Source organism: Rhipicephalus microplus, unplaced genomic scaffold (genome assembly GCF_043290135.1).
Source record: "Rhipicephalus microplus isolate Deutch F79 unplaced genomic scaffold, USDA_Rmic scaffold_74, whole genome shotgun sequence".
In the NCBI taxonomy this organism is placed as follows: domain Eukaryota; kingdom Metazoa; phylum Arthropoda; class Arachnida; order Ixodida; family Ixodidae; genus Rhipicephalus; species Rhipicephalus microplus.
Window position 1 is genome coordinate 1462556 of NW_027464647.1, and position 19730 is coordinate 1482285.

Genomic DNA, 19730 nt, shown 5'->3' on the forward strand with positions numbered 1-19730 from the left:
TGTCTTAATTAATACTTAGTAAAAAAAGTGGAAGTTCCTTTCATTTTTGTAAAAAAAAAAGACCGAACAGCAGTACACTGAATCGGCGGAAATTTCAAAAAATCAGTAGATCTATTAGTGAATTGTGGCCCCTAGAATATACTGCCAGGGACCATAATTCAATCAGCAGTCGTATTAGCACTACTGCTACGGCTTCTGATTTGTATTTAATACTGTGGTACAGCGTGCCCATGATCATGCCAAATTCAATGTGTGCAGGCGCCATAGCAAAACGCGTTACGAGAAGGTTGGTCAAATAGCACGGTTGTCAAATAGTAACACTTCAAGGCACCTTAGACAGCATTATGGTTGGAACGGTTGGAATAAGAAACTGTCTGTTTATTTTTAAACTAAAACATACTTTAAAAAAATTATGGCCGTGTGACGTCGCTGTCACTGTAAAGTACCAGACCTTAACTTCACTATTTAAAGGAAAAAAAAAAGATAACTCTAGTTTGTGGTTCACTAAGTATTCCGGCTAGGTGGCGTCAGCCACCGCCCGATCTAAAGGGTACAGCCATATCAATCCATCCATCCATCGGCCGCCGCTGCGCCATCAACATCAACTGCAACGAGGAGGCACGTGCGTAGCGGGGCCATGAATTTTTGAGCGAGTGCATGTGCCGCGGCTGGCTTAAAAACGATTCTTTGTCTTGCGCCGCTGTCGCCCCATGCAATCGAAGTGCCTCGTTACATACGGCGACAGAAATGTCGCCGTCGCTTTCGACGAGCCGTGGACGGGGCGGGATTTAATTGAACACTTGAAAGGGTTGGACATGTTCTCAGAAGTTGACGCCTCTGCCATAGGCTTGACGGTGAGTCCTTCCTTTCTATATATTTCTACAGTCGTCGTGCTGCAGTGGTTGCCACAGCGTTTGTCATCGATTACTGTAGCTTTGTGTTGCATCTTTTTGCTTCGTCCATTCTATAGAAAAACCCGACAGCGCTAAGTTACATGTTATTGCTAAATTTCGCCCAATTTAAGCCTCGATGACAATCATTGCTGCACCGAATTTACCCCTCACTTCTTTAATCGTAGAAAACGTGGAAGGTATTTTTGTTGAGTAGGGAATCCTACTTCGAGATCGCGCTAGGTGTCGATTCCAGTAGTGTTCGGCATCTAGCGAGGCTGCACGTGTATGTGTAGCCGACGCTGCGACGCTGGCAGTAGTCAAATTTATTTAGTGTGTTTATTAAATACAGTTAAATGTTGCGCTTTTCACTTGCTGTGGCGGGAATTCGGGACATGTAAATAGCACGAATGCTTGTGGCAACAGCAGGTCTTTGTTGGCCAACATTGCAACCATGACACTTCCAAATTTTTTATCCGTGTGTTATGTAGTGCCCTTCTGAGTTCTGGCATTCTTATTTTTCCAGCGTTTCGACGAAGACTTCGACGTTTTTGTCGACATTACAGAAGTGGACGTGATCGAAAATAAATCGAGAATAAAAGTCCGACTGACCAGCCAAGTCCGGTGAGTAGTTTTGCATCTTTAGCAATACACTTACAAGCTGCTTGTTGCACACTGCTTTGAGAAAAACGGTGGCTAAAGTTTTCATTTAAAACAGACCTCTCAATTGGATAAGCCTCTTAGCTTGGTAGTTGTAACAAAAAAAGGGTGAGGTGGTTTTTCATAACAGCTTGACAAAATGCAGTTTCTGTGTTGCTATTACAGGATAGCAGATGTTCTGGAAGAGTCTGCACAGCCGTCACAGCCAGCACGGACCGGTGCATACTGCCTCCCAGATGTACCACCAGACATTGCCTGGATGGTAAAATGCCACCAGCCAGGGCAGTACTTCGTAGGTCGCTCTCGAGTACTACAGTGGCTTCACCATGACTTGTACTTATACGACATGTGAGTAATATTTACGTAGATACTGTGCAATATCCTGTTTGAAAGTGCTTTGAAACTTTTCTTCACATTCATCTTTTACCCGCTCTCGTGGGTTAAAAAAAAAGGGGGGGGGGGGACATCCATGGTGAATAAACAAAAAAAAATGCAGAAAAAGCACTCAAATGCTAGAAAAAATATCTGACATGTCATAGTGCCATCTGTGCAGCTGAAGGAAGCTTCAATGAAGCATGACCCCTTGGTGACAAACCATGGAGTAGTCACAATGCCCACTTGTTTCCTCCCGTGATTAAATATATATTGTTTTTGTTTACATCATTGTGGTCACTATCTTCAAGGTACCAGCTGGTTGGAATGCTGCATAAAGTCTCGCTCAAATGCAAGGAGTAGAAAACAGTGGCATCAAAGTAGTGCCAGTGCCCCCTCCATATCTGTACTGACATTCTTTAATGAGCTAAAAGATCATGGTTTCAGCCTGCTTGTGGTAGCCAGCACAGAAAACTGTGATGACTCTTGAAAACTTTGTATAAGACCCAACAACAGGTATACGAACAATATAGATGCTTCTATGATGCCTTTCAATGCCTGTTGCATTGTTGGTACAGTCGACTCTTGTTAATACGAAGTTCCCGAGAACCGCAAAAAACTTCGAATTAAACGAACTTCCAATTAGGCAGAAATCACAAAAACATGGCATCTTTATTAGGTTCAAAGCCGGCAGTTCTTTACGAAAAGTAGTCGGTCATCTTCGTCTGCTTCTGTTTGCCGAATCTAGCAGTGGAAAGCAGGTTTTGGAAGGCGTAGATGTGCCCAAGTGCTTCTTTAGCGTTGTTCTCCCAAGTGAAAAACCGCTGCGCGAGAGCGAGGCCCGCAGCTACATCGGCAGCCTTCGGTTGTGGCTTGCTTTCAATGTCATCTTCGTCGTCGCTTTGATGAACGCTTTCGTGGGGCCGAACAATCTGCACAATCTCGCTGTCCGTCAGTGCACCGCACGTTTTGACTGTGCTGTCCACGGCGACATAATCTTCAAAGCAGGGGTCACCGAGGACGACGTCAAAGCTGCTGTCACCGAGAGCGGCGTCAACAATGCTGTCGTCAAGCTCGCTTCGCATTTCCACCGGCGGACAAGAAGCCTCTCCCGAAGAATTTGCCACGAAACCACAGGCCCTGAAGCAGTTGGCGATGGTCTCATTCTTCACGCAGCCCCACGCTCGCGCTAGCATGTGGATGGCACTAATTAAACTCGCCTCGTATTGCGAGGACTTATCCATGCACAGAATCATGCGCTCGATGAGATGCTTCCTGTACAGGACATTCACATTTTTGATTATGCCCTGGTCCATGGGCTGCAACACAGATGTCATGTTTGCGGGCAAGTACGCAAGATGGATGGCACTCAAGGCTGGTACGTCCATGTGGGCACTGCATTGGTCGACAAGGAACAACACCTTGCAGTTCGATGATGCGAACTTCCGATCCAGTTTCCTTATCCAGTCCCTGAAAATGTCGGACGTCATCCACGTCTTTCTGTTAGAAGCATAGTCGACAGGAAGGGTCCTGACGCCTTTAAAGCACCTAGGCTTAGCGGCCTTCCCGATCACAAGAAGGCGACATCGTTCAGTGCCAGTCATGTTTGCGGCAATCATAACAGACACCCTTTCCTTACTACGTTTATCGCCAGCACAGTCGTCGTCTTTAAACGTCAGTCTTGTCTGGTAGCAACCGATAAAAAAGCACAGTCTCGTCTGCGATAAAGATGTCTTCCGGCTGATACTCCTCAAGGTACCCGCGAAGATTCTCTGCTTTCCATGCTGCAAATGTTTCCTGGTCGACTGACGCCTTCTCTCCACACACGCTCTTGAAAATCGGGTCATGGCGCTGTTTGAAGCGCGTCAGTCATCCGTCCGATGCAGCGAAGTCGTTGATGTCCAACATTAACGCAAGAGATGAGGCTTTCGCTGGAATGACCTCACCACTGAGAGGAAGTTTGTTGTTGCGTGCCTCTCTGATCCAAATCAGCAGCGCCTTCTCCAAATCCGGGTAGGCGCCGGTGCGCATTCGCTTCCGTGACATTTTAAACTTGTAATTTGCAAAAGCATCCATTATTGATTGCTTGTTTTTTATAAAATTCGAGAGCATGTTAGGCTTAATGCCGTACTTCCGTGCAATGTCTTGCTTGGCAAGGCCTCCCTGCTCTACTTCTTTCAGGACTTCTTTCATCGCCAGATCAAGTGTTCGGTACGAGCCGCGTTTTGCCATTATTCAACGTCGTGGCCAGCCGAACACGAGGAAATAACTTGCGACGCGCAGCTGACACAGTCAACGAAACACAAGCAGAGACGAGAGAACAAGACTGACAGTGAAAGGGATAGCTCGACGTTCGACACGCCGGTGCTGACTGAACAATCTTGCCGCTTCATGCACTGTGGCCCTGCGCACAACGACGATGTCCACAACAGTGCGCTGCGGACAGCTACGATGGTGACGACAGCAGTGCGGTAGTTGTTCTGGCACTTGAAAAATTGCGCATTTTATTGAAACTAACGGTTGCCTCGAGGCTCTAGATTAAAAAATAACTTCTATTTAACCAATCTTGTGGGCTTTCAACTTCGAATTATTGAGCATTTTTTTCTATGGTGTTGCATACAAAACTGACGGGAACACCTCTTGACTTCTAATTAACCGAAAATTCCAATTAAGCGACTTCGAATTATCGGGAGTCAACTGTACATACACTGGATTTCTACTTATCTGAAAATGCCCCGCCATGGTGGTCTAGTGGCTAAGGTACTCGGCTGCTGACCCGCAGGTCGCAGGATGGAATTCCGGCTGCGGCGGCTGCATTTTCGATGGAAGCGAAAATGCAGGAGGCTCGTGTACTCAGATTTCGGTGCACGTTAAGAACCCCAGGTGGTCGAAATTTCGGGAACCCTTTACTACAGCGTATCTCATAATCATATGGTGATTTTGGGACGTTAAACGTCAGATATCAATCAATTACTTATCCAAAAATGCCTTTCTGATGTTTTGTTCTAGCCATACTTTCTGCAGTTATTACCCACAAAGAAACTTGGCTAAAGGCAACCTATTTTCTAGAAATGCAATGCCATTGCAATTGTAACTGTTGCGATTTTTATTCTTTGCATATCAAAGGGGCTCTTGCCCTCATACTCTTCTTTATCGATCTCTCGATAAAGCTTTGGTCTGCTAGTGAGTAACTTACATTCTTGCTTTTGTAAATATTTTTTCCTGCTAGGTACCCTGGGAAATTGTACACAGAGGCAGCACGGGCTTTGATCACCAGATTTCCTAACTTGGCTGATGTAGCGGGGACTGGCTATGTGAGTTCACATATTATTGCAGAATTGATTGCACTGAAAAGCTTGTCTAATAAATGCCTGCTTTTAAGGACCAACAGTGAAGCGAAATCAGTCATTGACAATAAAAAGATAGCTTCTGCAAGAATTTCAGAATTGAACATGGCTCCTCCTGTTCTATAAGCCATTATTCTAAATTGGGACAGGCAGTTACACATGATTAGCCGATGCAACATTCAATAGTGAAATGCTGCTCGCCCTCAAGGTCCCTGTGTGATGATAAATCTGCAGGCTTAACTTTGCTTCTGATTGGAATCATTGCATTTTCATTAAAAAAGTAAAAATTAAAAAATAGCAACGGCACTTTATTACATGAATACGTATTCATGATGTGAGGAAAGGTAATGTTAGAAAGCTGCACTGCCTTCACACCATCAAGTGAGTCTACCAAGAAGTCAGAATCCACTACGTTTTCGGTCATTAAATACCTCCATGAAACTAAGGGAGAGCTTCATATGTGACGATGCATTATCACTAAGAGCATTGTTCGCAGTCCAAAAATGCTTGTGCGCTGCAAGACAGCATGTAAAGTGCATGTGCTGCACCATTCTTTTTTTCTAGTTAGCTGAGTCGTGGTGCAGCAGGTGATGTTGAACATGTGTTGTGAGCCTGCAGGTCATTCCGTTTACAAAGGGAACAACCAAGCAGTGTCATTCGGTTTAGTGAGTAATGAGGAGCAGTGTAAGGAACGCCAACATGCCAAACAACATGGCTGTGGTGATTTCGCTTAGGTGTTGTGAGCTTTGTCTTGTTTTTCTTCCATCTTAATCTTTAAAAGGTGGTGTCCCTTCAACAAAAAAGTTGAGGTGCATGGAACAGCTTAGTTTTCCTCTTTTGGTCGCTAAATGAAGGTGCTCTATAGCAGCTATCTTGCATCAGTGCTTCGTTTTTGATCTCCTGATATGGTGCCGTTCATGTCTTCACAGAAGAGAGAACACCTGCTATAGGGAAAAAAGTCCCGCAATATGCTAAAACAATAATTTGTGCTTGCTTATGGGTGATGGGGTGCAACAGCCCATATGTGTGCCTGTGGCACCACAAGGGCTTAGTGTGTATGCACTGTGTTTTTCAGTGAGCACTAAAAAGTAGAACATATTCAAACTGTGCTCACCGCACCACAGTGGCTGCTTTTCATTTAGTGGTGAAGTGCAGAAAGAAAAAAGGAACATCCCAGTACTAAGAACAACTTCTTGCTGGGCGAGTTGGTGCATGTCTGTGGTTTGTAATGTTGCACATACAATCGAACAAACACAGGAAGTAAAAAAGCGTAAACGGAAAGAGCGCAAACTATCAACTGGCTTTATTCCTTTGGTTGCTGTAAATATATGCACATTTAGCACATGTCCCAAAAAAATTTGAAAGAAGGTTTGTTTACATAGACGTATGTATATGTAAGGCATATCGACATGAGGCGTGTATTGGCCCATAATCGCAATGGCAACGTATTGCTGCGTCTCTTGCAGCACACATAGAGGAACTCTGAGTGCTGAAGAGAAAAAGGTAAGCCGTAAACTTTGCCCCTTGTTTTTTTTTTTTTTTTCCCCAAGCTGATGGTTTTTTTAGCATGAGCTCCGGCTACTGCTCTCGAAAATACGTGTTTGCATTCTCCTTTCTATGCAAGTAAGACGTGCAATAGCATTTGTATTCGTGTTCCCATAAATTGTTGCATGCCAAAGCAAGGCAGTTTTTGCAATGTTTCCGCTAGCAGCTGTTTACCAAGTTAAGGCGACTCATACACTTATGCAGAAGCCACCTTCATGCAACGAACTTTATCACAGCTAATTGTGTGTGCCTACGTTTCATTGCATGTGCTGAGCACATCGCATGCTTGAAAAATGTACGCAGTCATGCGCAAGTCATCCCACTAACCGATGGCATGCACTTGCTTCTAATTGAGCATGTGCCGTTACCCAAACATAATAAACAAAACACATCAACGAAATATAGGCACACGCAATTAGCTGTGATGAAGTTAATTGCATAAAGGTGACTTCAGCGTGTAACATAAGCTTCTCCGTCACTTGGTAAATGGTTGCTAGCGAGAACATTACAAAAACTGCCTTACCTTGGCACGCAACAATTTTCGGGAACACGAATGCAAATGCTATGGCTCGTCTTACTTGCATAGAAAGGAGAATGCAAACACGTATTTTCGAGAGCAGTAGCCGGAGCTCATGCTAAAAAAACCATCAGCTTGGGGAAAAAAAAAAAAAAAACAAGGGGCAAAGTTTACGGCTTACCTTTTTCTCTTCAGCACTCAGAGTTCCTCTATGTGTGCTGCAAGAGACGCAGCAATACGTTGCCATTGCGATTATGGGCCAATACACGCCTCTCGTCGATACGTCTACGTAAACACACGTGAGCCTGTGTGTACTGCGCCATGTGGAGCCTCTAACATAGCTGCTATGCACACAACGGCGGACAGATGGCAGCGATTTTGCATAAGGCCTATACTCGCACATAGTACTTCAAAGCACCAGCATTTGCACGCCAGCTCAATATTTATTGATCAGAGGTGTGAGCTATCGGAAAGTCAACAGGCAGTGGGGATTCCTAGAAATTTTCGATAAAAATATTTCACGTGAGTCATCTCTTTCAATAAAAATATTCTCACCGAGTTGCGATCGCTAATATTTCATATTTCAAGGAACGAGATCGAAAGGTGTCAAGTAAGGCACAGAGCACACGAGATATTAGTGGTAAACAGCATTGACACAAAGTTCAAGGAAGTCAATTGCATGCAAATGGACTCACTGGCTCACTGAGACTGATAAACAGCGCTAGTCTGAGTTTTGGTGTCTCTGAGTCCGAGCGAGTCCCAAGGGCAAAATATATTTCATGAGTGAGCGTATGTGAGCTCTTCATCTTTGCCGACCTATGTGTGTGCCATTTCACATGCTAGATGGTGTTAGTTGCATCCGGCGGCTTGTCGTTCTCTTAGCTCTTTCAAACTGAAGGTGCAACTAGCTGACAATAAGCACACTACTTATGTGTTGTGAACTGCAGCAATCAATGGACTGTGGTATGAATAATTGGCCACCAGAAAGCTATTGCAAAAAAAAAAATAACTGCACTTCAAAATTGTTGTCACAGCCCTTTTAAGGGACGTGGCAATGAAAATTATCTTTATTTATGAGGCCAAAGGGATGAAATTCGGCATGCAGATGTCATTTGTTGTGCTGATATCATAACTGGAATCGGTTTTGAGCTATCTAATGTACCTCTTGAGTTACAACACTTGATAGACTCTCATTGTCATCCCAATATTAATTAGCTAATTAGACATAAGCTTGTCAAAATTTTTGCATAAGGATATTCACAAGGCTTCATTTTGTGCCATAATGCTATTGGTTTATTTTTAATATTTAAATAAGCACACAAATTTTTTTAATGTCCCAGACATATTGTCTTACCAACAACTTTTATAAAAAGCCAATTAGAAAAGTCCGTATGATGTGTACACAAATATGGACAGCTTTACCGCACTCACCCATGTTTGAGAATCTAAGTGCAAAAAACGGAATGGCTATAGCTTAATTTGTTGTGAAATGGCATAGGGATGACTGACAGCAACTGCTCAAAAAATTGAAAGCTGAGAAAATGGAGCCCAAAGATTTTGGAGCTAGAAGTTGATAGAATGGAACTCTGAAGGAAACTGGCTTTATTTTTCATTGGAGAAATGCATCTTTGTGGCTATCTAGAGCTCCAATTTGTCCTCTTTATGATGCCAATATGGTGGCACTGTGCCAAGGGAGAGCTTCAAATTTGCATCTTGCTATGCCCAATTTTCACATAGCTTTTTTTGACGACATCCCACTAGTGAAATGCTTGTTTCTCAACTTTTACTGCTTATTTGGGTCTAAAATCACACTATGATGTGACACATGGTCTCAGGATTGCAGAAAAGAATAATTGAAAAACTGAACATTTTGACCAAATTACGATTCCCATTGCCACGTCTCCCCTTAAATATGCTCTAACACAATAATCATGTTCTGGCATAAGCTATTTGAAAATATTTTGTGCACTAGAATCCGATTTCAGAGCAGACATAGTGTTGGAAGTTATAATTATGCGCCTAAAATACCCCCGAGACCAAATTTTGAAACTCAGGTGCATGTGTGCGATAGTCCTGCATGCGTGAGCACTTCTTAGTGATTATTAGCGAGAAATGTTGCCGTTAAAATATTTTAATTTAATTTCAAAGTAAGCAAGAGTGCGCATCTGAGTTTGCATCAACTCGCAACATCACCACTAATATGACAGAGACAGAGCTCCATGTGATGTTTCGAAAGAAAAGCGAGTATTGTCAACATCACAAGATGTCATGCAGTGCCCGCGTGCACAATACACCAACTGAAATCTGGCAAGGACTATTTTTTGTCACCTCCCCACGCTGTCTTGTCACGCTGCTCTCAATGTGGTAGTTGTTGCTTCGGCCAGGATTGCTCTTTTTATTTTTCTGGGGGGAAGGGGGCACATATTTAGCACTGGCATCGTTTCATTGTTTATCACACATGGGGCCCAGTTTTTATAACTGAGAACAACACCATGGCTTAAATGCACATTATCTCGCACTCTCTCTTTCTCGGACACTGGTTGCTTGTTGGTATTTAGGGGAGCATTTTGAACTGACATAAAATTGTTCTAATTCAGTGATGCTAGCATTATTTATACAATGCATTTGAGCATTAATGATTCAATTTTGGGATGTCCAGACACAAAGCTACAAACTGCAGAAATGAAGGAAAGAAGTGTAAACTTAAGGGCTCATTTTTTTTGTAAACAGATTATTCCAAGAACTAACAGACAACAACGCCAAGGAAAGTATAGGGAATGCTATCAGAAGTAACTGTAATGTAAATGTTAATAAAAGTGAACGAAAAAATAACTTGCCACCGGCACGGATCGAAGAGTGTTCCACACTCATTGTAGTGGCAATGGGCAACACTGACTGACCCTCCCACGTTTAAATACACATATAGTATACCCATAAGGTGGATGGGGGGATGACCACCACTGTGGCTCAGTGGTAGAGCATCGGACGCATTATTCAAAGGCCTTTGGGCCGGTACCTGCCAGTGGCAAGGTATCTTTTCGTCCACTTTTCTTTTGTCACATTTACATTACAATTACTTTTAATACCATCATCTATACTTTTCTTGGCATCATCACCATCTATTCTCATTATTAATCACTTAAACTGCAGTAATGAAGTTACAAGCAGAACATTCAGTGTAGTTTCCCTTTAAGCTCAATAAGTACCCTTGTGGGGTCAGAAAAAATAAAAACAAAAGCAGAACAGAAGTGCCGGGGAGGTAAATTTCTTTTTTCATATTTTCTGTTATAAGTTATTGATTAGAGCAATGTTTATTTTCAAAAGAAAAGGGATGAATCAATAACAACTTTCCGAAATACTTTTATTATGTGATCTCACTCAACCAAACTGTGATGACAGCTGCTGCAGTGGCACTCATTCCTTGTACTTGTTGCCAGTCATACTTTTGTGTGTGAGGCGATCCATGATCACATGATTGCAGTTACCTATTTAAATAACATATTTAGTAACTCTCTCGTGCTTTACAGGATTCATGGCGAGAAGCTCTAAGATTTAAAGCCAAATATGAAAGGAAGAAAATGAAGGCATTAACAAAGGAGAACACAGAAAGAATTCCGCGGAAGAAGAAGCCTACAGAGGACGAGTGCACTGCTCCTCGGCGCACTGAGAGGCCTAGTGTACGTATTTCAAATTTTGCACAGCCCTGCAGACATCAGGTTTGTCTTTGCCATCTGGCCAACAAAATTTATCTGTGCTTTCAGGCAGCTGTCTTGGCTGACGCAGAAGATGCCGAGACCATTGCTGGTCACGTTTTGGCAATGACGAAAGAAGTTGCAAAGGCCAGGCCCGACATGGCCTATATTGAGGACTGTATGAGCAGAACTTTGCCAAGCAGAAGGGAGTGGGTGTCCCAAGACAGCCCATCTGTTGATGACATCATTAAGAAGTACCCTGCTCTTTTAATCGGCTCCATCGTAAGTTTTTCAGTGTGCATTCATGAATCGAAAGTGGCTAAAAAGTGCCCAGGGAAATAGCATGCTCTGCTGTTTCGGCCACATCCATCCATTCTTGAGATGTTTGTTTTGCAATTATTTGTTGTACAGTTGTTCTAAGTATTTTATTAGTTCATCAAGCTTTTCAAAATTTTTATTCTGCAGTTTATTTGATATAAACTATTGAAATGTTATTTACTGACTGTTTGAATTGTTCACTTTATGCTAACATGATGCATATGTACAATGGCTTGAACAAGAATGCAGTAAAACCCTAATGTACATTTTTGATTAAAGTGTAAAAAGTACACCTAAGATGTGAAAAAACAGGAAAAATGAAAATAATTTAGCATTGCTGAGCTGTATGGTTTATTTCATTGCTTACACTTATTGCTTTTACTGTTGCGTGGTTCTGTCCAACACACAACCCGAGAGTCTGCTTGTTTAGGGAATATCAGGGAAGCTCGAAACACAGAAATCGCTTGTTGTGACGTCAAGATGGGGCAGAAAGGGGATACAACATCCTTTCTACTACTGATAGCATGAAGCGAGTGAAAGCAGTGTTTGAGTAATATTTCAGTTCATCAAAGAAGCAATGGAGAGTGCCTCTGAACTTGACGCAATATAGAAGTCGCACAAAGAGAATATAAAAGACGAAGCAACAACTGCAAACCTTTGGCAGATAGCAGAGCAACTCTTGGATTTGTAATCTAGAGTTGCCAGTTCTGCTTATAACAGGAGGATTCGGGCTTCTTTTTCTGCCGATTTGTTTGGAGAATTTTTCAGTCGCCTGTCGCGTTTTAGTTTGGGGTAATTTGCATTTCCAGCAAATATAGTTATTTTAGTTGTCACGTTCCAGAATCCACATTTGTCATTTACTAATAACATTTTTGTTGACTGAAACGTGAATGCATAGGCGTTTACAGGGTTCCCCATAAAGGGGGCCAAAGGTTCGTTGCAGTGGCCCTCAACCCTACTAAGTCTACGTATGGGGAAGATTTTTTGCTCCCCCTTCCCTTAGGTGACTAGGTGAGCTAGGCTGGCCCCTGTGACCCGCTTTCCATGTGCAGGCCTATGGTTATGTGTTCAAACATATGTTGAGGGAAACTCAAGTAAACGTCAAATATATGTCGGGGGAAAATTATAAATAACGTTCATCATGCCATGGCAACATAATGGAAACCATGCTAAGAAGTATCTATGTGCTTTTGTTGATAGTCTTGTATATTGATTCAAGAAATCGTGGAATCACTAGGATTATGCCAAATAGGCCAATTTAGTGCTTCAGCACTAATTTGTGAATGCAAGATGAACTTACTGGTACATTAGTGACAGTAAAAGGGTCAAATAAAACTTGCAACATTGCCTGGTGCATTTACTCATGACAATCAGTCAGTTGTTCGAGTGCCTGGTGTAATACCGTAGAAAGTCTAGTGCTACGGCAGCCAAAGTGATCACTACTTCACGATACCTTTGCGAGATTGTCGCCTTATTTGCCAATGTTTGGTAGCTACAACATATCACTGTTGGCATTGTTTTGTGTCATTGTGGTTTGTAGGAGATGGCCGAATGCCCTGCAATAGTGACTTTGAAAGCAGTTGTCTAAAAAAATGGCTCCTGTGCCAGCTCATCTTAAAGCTATTCTCTAGTACATGCATTGCCACACTCAGCCACAATCTAGTTGACAAATGGAAATTCAAATTAAACTGTGGAAGGTTAGAGTGGCATCATCCACAGAAACATGGTAAATTTATGCTATTTTATTGGCATTATGTGATTCATTTTGAGGCTGTAAAAGAACAACTAAAGTGCATGCAGCACACCCATTCAGGGGAAAGCGAATGTGTGCCAAAATTGGCAAGGTGCATGCTTTGATAATTTATGTTAATTTGGCTTGCTGTACAGAGCAGCATAAAGTATTTTTGAAGGTTTTGCAGTAAGTCTGCAGTTGTCCTTGCTTATATTAAAATTTTATAGTATACTTGTTTTATGACACAACTGGTGGTGCGTCACTGATGTACATCCCTTTGTCTCTGCACTTTTGGCTATAGTCACTCATATTACATCATAGCGACAAGCTACTAACATCTAGATTTTCAATAGCTATATTGACCAAGCGGCAGGAATGAGTAATCTGTTTGCTAAACAGCTTATTTCGTCACTTGCTGCTTCAATGCATCGAATTCCTTGGCAGGACTTACGAAGATTATGTCCTGCTATGTACTTTACTTGTGAAACTGGCAGATAGTAACCTCCGCATTTTATTTCAAAATTGCCCTTTTGTGCTTGGTAGGAGTAGGTCGAACCTTTTTATAAAAGACACTGATTTAAAATAGAAATTGGTATAAGAGACAGCAGTGTGTCTACATTGAAATAGGTGTTGATAAGAAAATGCATAAGTGATACCCATGCTTATAAGAAACACCGCATAAAAAGACAAGAGTTGCTCCTCAGTACAAATTTCTTATAAAGGGGTTCAACTGTATTTGAAAGTGGCTTTGTTTGCCTTTTTGAAAAATTAACAAAAAGCTGGTATTAAGAAGACCGGCAGAAAGAAAGAAAATTTAGACAGTAACAAGGTTAGTTGAGCACACTAATAACAAATGTCTGGTATGTTCCAAGGAACCATAAATATACTCAGCTCAAATGCATTCGCTAGCAGTTTATCTCACATCCATAGCACCATGGTGCTGTGGATGGCACTGCAAATCCAAAACTTAGAAAGTATGTCCCATTTCAGAAAACTGTTGCAAGGTATGAAAATGATGCTTCAAAGCCTTTTTCATAACCTGGTGCACAGTCTCATTTCCTAATATTTTTTAACTGCACACGTATCTGAGCACTTCTGCAACTCCTTAAAAGGGAAAGATATTATGCATTTGTAGCACGAAGCTCAACCGAAATCCTCGTGTATCTTTTAGGATGAAAGCTTTGTTCTGTCCATGGAAATGTTGAGGAATCCATGAAAGTTTTTTTGTAGCTTGGTGCTACAAATGTGTGGTTGTCCATTTTTGTTTTTGTAACAGTAACCGTCTTGCCACATTGCAAGAGCCCATAAAACTGATTAACATCATCTTCAGCATTTTTATTCATATTACTGTAATCGTGAACCTGACTACACGTTTTGCAGTGCTGTGACCTTGTGCAATGTTGTACCGCAGATGCAAGTAAGTCTATAGGGTTTACCGTCATTAAAATGCCTTATGAAAATTTTATAGGTGCAGCTGGAATTCAGGTTGCTTACCAAAGTGCCCATAATGGAGAAACTGGAAGAATTCTTGGGGCCTGCTTCAGGAAAAATAGTAAAAATAGCCAGACAGAAACGTCACATGCAAAAGTTTCTGGAAGACCTCGATGCTGTTCTTGTCGATGCCTCTGAAGATGCATCCGAGGGTAATTTCAAACATTTCTACGCTAACATTACCACCTTTCTTTGTATCTAGCTTCCAGTAGCGCCATTCTTCCGATTTTACGTCAAGCAAATTGGGTGCTGTAAAATTGAATGTATTAGGCAAGATTTGTTTGCACAGTTCTACATTGGTTGACTCAGAGCATGCGTTCGATTAGTCTATCACTATATGCACTTGTTTTGAAAATGCAATGTCACACTCCTAGAAACTGGCATTAAGTGCCAACGACGTGATTACAGGTAGCTATTACAGAGATAAATTTATTTCAAGAGCTCATGTACAGAAGCAATAAAAATTGCTTAAATATCTCAGCTGCTGAAGATCTTAAACTGCCTCTATTTGTGCAATACATTCACCACTGCTTGAACTTCTCAGCTAAAGCTAGGTTGAAATACAGTTCATTCTGTGCTCAAACCAATAAAATAAAATTTAAGAAAATAAGTTTTGTTCAATGATGGAACCAAAACTGAAGCACAGATGAGCACAAGCAAAAGACCAGAATGTTGGAAACAAAGATTACAGAAGAGGCAAAGTTCTGTATTTGTTGTGTGCCATGTGCGTTTAATTGCAAGCACAGCCTGCACGCCCACACAACGAAGTTGGTTGGTGGTCGATATAATGATGCTCACTTATTCTTGACGAAGTAGGGCAGTGACGCTCTTCCGTGTTTTAGTATCGCGGCTGAATGTGGGTGAATTTCATTTCTTCTCAAATATTACTAGAGGTCGGTTTTTGAAAATTTCTAAACTGCAATGGGATTTTTGCATGAATGAATTCAATACTCCCATTTCACAAAATGCCTACCTCCACTAATAAAAAAAGGTAATTTAACATTCTTACATACAGTTCAAAGTGATTTCTTTAGTCTTTTTAAAGGGGTCGTAGCAGGCAAGATGGGTGCCACTGTGTTTTCCAATACTTTTCTTGAGTTTTCAATTTATTTCTGTGCATTCTACATTTGGCAATGGCAAGGATTAAAATTCGTGCCAAAATTTTTTTCACATCTGAAAGCACGAAGATGTAAACTGCATCTTCTAAAGGTACGATAAAAATTTTGTTATATTATGTCTTGCAGTGCTATCCCCAATGGGAATTAGGTTCTGCTGCTTAAACACCATAGCAATACACAAACTAGTTGTGTAGTAATGTAGATGTAAGTAAGCACGTCTACTCCTTCTCACTTCACATTAGGTATCCAGCTGGTCTGTGGTGCACGTGACTGTGAATTTCGCTTGGCTGGGTGACCCTGCATACTTCCTAAGTTTGAGTGTAGTTACCATGACTACCCCATAAAAGATAGTCAGTCATGTACACCATTACAGCCTCTATGTTTCTAGTGAGTTGCTAAAATGGCAGTTTGAATCCAGCTTGTAGCTTTTGCATTTAAGTACTTTTTGAAACAGTGCAACTCACGGTTTTTTCAGAGGTGATGCTCACTGCTGCTATTTGTGTCCTTCCGGCAATGGTGAAGGAAAGAATGGATGCTTTCATCTGCAAATTTGTGAGTATAATTCATAGTTTGTATATTACTTTCCCTGTGAACTGCAGTTGTGAAGTTGCCATCTGTGATAAATGTTTGCTATATCTTTTGCAAGTGAATTGTTGAAAAGCCTTTCAACCAGCCATGTCCAAGACGACTTTCACGTACCATTTATGCATAGGTTACCCAGTACAGTAGAAGCCCGCCATAATGTAGCCCGCTCGGAGGCTACATCACTGTCAGCCACTCTTTGCATTGTTTTTATAGGATTCAATGAATCGGTATCTCCACTGTTTGAAATGCCATGAACTGGCACTCCAAGCTGACCAGAGTGGGCACGTTGATTTTTTATGCAGCCCGAACTGGCTTAAGGATGCATTCAGTGATGTGATGTTGTGTATCGCGAGCCATGATATGGTTTTTATTCGTGTCACCATAAGCATAGATCTTAGAACCTGTGTAATGCTATGTAAGCACGGCATCTGTGCCACCGTCGTCATCCCCAGCCTATTTTTGTGTCTTCTGCAGAATGAAGACCGCTCTAAAATTATCTCCAATTTACCCTTTCTTGAGCAAGCCGATTCAGTTTCATCCCTGTGAGCTCCCTAATTCTGTCGCTCTAGGTGATTCCCTGCCTTCTCGGCTTTTCCTCTTTTTTTTTTTGCATTCATTCTGCTTCTCTTGCCCCCAGTTGTTTGTTTTACTCTTTGTATGGCCGCACCAAGTTTATTTCTTTCAACCTGCAGTACCCGACTGTCTCACCCAATCTGGTGTTTTCTAATAGCTTAATGTTTTACCAACCATTTCCTGTTTCATGGTATGGTACATGGTCCTTAAAGGGATACTGAACAAATTTTTGGCCACCAAGATATTCAATCAAATTGGAAGTGGGGTCCTCAAAGTGATCGGGACAACCTTCATTCCAGGCAGAAACTACAGGGAAATAATGAATTTAATGCGTTTTTAACAAACTACTACCGCATCCAGCAGCCACGCCGTTCACTACAGGAGGTGATGTTTCGTGACGTCATACCCACCCGAGATGGGCACACTAACAATGCGGGCCCTCTACTCGCTCATCTCCCCCTGCGGTTCCTAGAACCGGTATGAACAGCAGCGGTTGCAAACAGTTCTCCCCGCCGAGGCCAAGTAGCTAGGCAAAGCATCAGTGCTTTTGGGAAAGAGTGAGAGAAGAGGACAGGAACTCGTGCGCCCTGCATGTTTCTCGGCGAATGTGATGGCATGGTTTCCACTCGCACACAGACGCCACGGGTTGACAATTCATGAAAAATACAGGCAACTGTTCAAAAATATGGGAAATCAACTGTTTATCAGAACAGTCACATCTTCTGATTATAATCACGAATTTTAGTCAGTTTTCCAATTTTTGTTCAGTATTTCTCTAATTTTTATTAAGTTTCCCTGTTAGGCTCTAAGCCCAGATTACTTGTTGATCTGGTGGTACGTAGAGGTTTGCATACTTTTCATTTGAGGAACAGTGGCTGATTCCCTGTCATGATTTGAGAATGCATGCTTTATGCACTTCTGCCCATTTTTAATTTTGATTAATTTTTTTTCATAAATAGGCTCCCCTTATAGGTTTACATACGCTTGTGCAGACTCCAGGGTAGGCAGCCAATAATGAACTCTTTTTTTCTTTACTATTAGCTTTGTTGATGGCATATTCCTTTTTAGGCATAATTTTGTAGTTCTTGATATATATAGTCAATCTTTTTTTTCAATTCACTGCCATGTGTTAGCTCACATAGTTCTAAAGTGTTTTTTGTGCAAGGTTTTTGCAAATTAAGGGCACCTAGGCCAGAAACTGCATGGTCTTATCGCACTCAGTTTACTTGTGGGTTGTTTCTGTTGTCATGCTAGCATGCCATGCCTGCTCAATTTTTTTATGCCTTCAATGGAATCTCTTACAATAACATTTTCATCGATAATGCAGTTCTAAATGGAGTTCTAATGCAGTTCGATAATGCAGTTCTAAAAGACAATCTAAATATGATTGTATGTGCCAGTACCCCTATATATAGCCAAACAAATTGGAGTCATGTAGCTTTGTTATATTTTGCGTAACTGATTGCCAAATTCGAAAAAAGCAGCAGAGCAAGTAAGCGTGGCACCCCACCTCTCCGTCATTATTAATTTACTGTGCTTCGAACAATTTTTTTTACAGCAAAACCAATTGCGGATCTCTTCTTTCCACTGATCAAACAACAATATAAAATTCTGAAAAAAATTTAAGAGGTCGACCAGCCATGGTTTGTTCAATCTTACGTGGAATCACACCTTTTTCTTTTTTTTTTTTCAGAACGAATTATTGGGTTGTGTGTAAACAAGACCAGTCACTAAACTGTGGATAAGCCTGTAGCCTTAGTGCGAATGCTTTATGAATTATTAAGAATGTTCCTTCTAGTTTGGAAGCATGCTTTGCAAATTAATTTCAGTTTCATTTATTTGTCAGTGTGCCGTAAAACATTACGTTTTATCTGTTCCTACATAAAGGAGCTGTTGTAATAATGAAGCAACAAGTTTTTTGTTGAAGTGTGCTTTTTTATTTTTGTAGGACCCCACAAAGACGCACTACGTGCCCACAGTCACATTCATGGGAAATGTGTTGACATCTGATGCATTTGCTGTGAGGCTGGAGGACATCGAAATTGCAGAGAAGAGCCTCTTGGCAGCAATTTCCACCCAGATGGCACTATACTGGGCTACCAATATAGTTTTTGATAAAAAAGCTCAACGAACGTTTGACGTTCTATCCCGCGCTCTTAAAGTGAAGAGTGGCCTACGGCCAACACCACTAGTCAGCGTAACACTGACCACCCTGAGCCATTAATGAATAAAGTTTTTTGAACGAATAGATGTGGATTTCTTATCTCTCCTGGAGCCTCTGTGCCAGACATGGCGCAACCTAATGAAAATCATGTTCTTGAAAACTTTTTTTCATTTGCCGCTGGGAGAGCTTGACGGCTGGTTTCTTAAAGAGCACTCGCACAAGTAATGAACTACATTGAGAGACATCGATCATGAGCAACTGCATGCGACTCTGATGAGGAACGTTGTGAAAGAGTAACCATCGCTCTCATTGGCGTGGAATATCCATTCTTCCCTGCGGGACTAATGGGAAAGAGTAACAATTGCTCCAATTAAGAGCACTCAGAGAGAGCAAGTGTTACTCCTGTGAGAGTATTCACAGAGCATATTACTCCTTGTAAAGAATAACCATCGCTCCCCGGGGAGTATTGATAAAGACTATCTGTTACTCCATCAGGGGCATACGGAAGGACTAAGCGTCACTCCCATAGGAGCATTGACAGAGAGTATCCATTGCTCCTTCTAAAGAGTAACCATCACTCCCCTGGGAGTATTGAAAAGGACTATCTGTTCCTCCATTGGAAAGAGTGTCACTCCCATAGGAGCATTGACCAAGAGCATCCGTTCCTCCTTGAGGAGTTTAGGAAGGGAGCAATGGATGCTCTCATGCGGTGTAATTGCAAAGAGA

The 19730-nt window shown here is 41.7% G+C and overlaps 1 protein-coding gene across 2 annotated transcripts; it reads left to right on the forward strand.

Moving 5' to 3' along the window:
- The first annotated feature begins 710 nt into the window (after positions 1-710).
- Positions 711-19086, forward strand: LOC142790158 (uncharacterized). Of its 2 annotated transcripts, XM_075885156.1 has the most exons (9): positions 711-854; positions 1417-1514; positions 1716-1898; positions 5152-5236; positions 10859-11008; positions 11093-11305; positions 14542-14716; positions 16158-16234; positions 18789-19086. In XM_075885156.1, exons 1-9 carry the CDS (start codon positions 711-713, stop codon positions 19062-19064), a joined length of 1401 nt encoding a protein of 466 aa, XP_075741271.1. In that variant the 3' UTR covers positions 19065-19086. The 2 variants fall into 2 exon arrangements, with proteins under 2 accessions (XP_075741271.1, XP_075741270.1); XM_075885155.1 differs by having other exon boundaries at positions 10859-11305.
- The last annotated feature ends 644 nt before the right edge of the window (positions 19087-19730 follow it).

What these genes read in the sequence shown, in the direction of transcription:
- LOC142790158 (XM_075885155.1), top strand. Translation starts at nt 711, where the DNA reads ATGCAATCGAAGTGCCTCGTTACATACGGCGACAGAAATGTCGCCGTC. An exon ending in CCTCTGCCATAGGCTTGACG is followed by an intron (nt 855 to 1,416) that starts GTGAGTCCTTCC and finishes TTATTTTTCCAG; the next exon opens with CGTTTCGACGAAGACTTCGA. An exon ending in GACTTGTACTTATACGACAT is followed by an intron (nt 1,899 to 5,151) that starts GTGAGTAATATT and finishes TTTTCCTGCTAG; the next exon opens with GTACCCTGGGAAATTGTACA.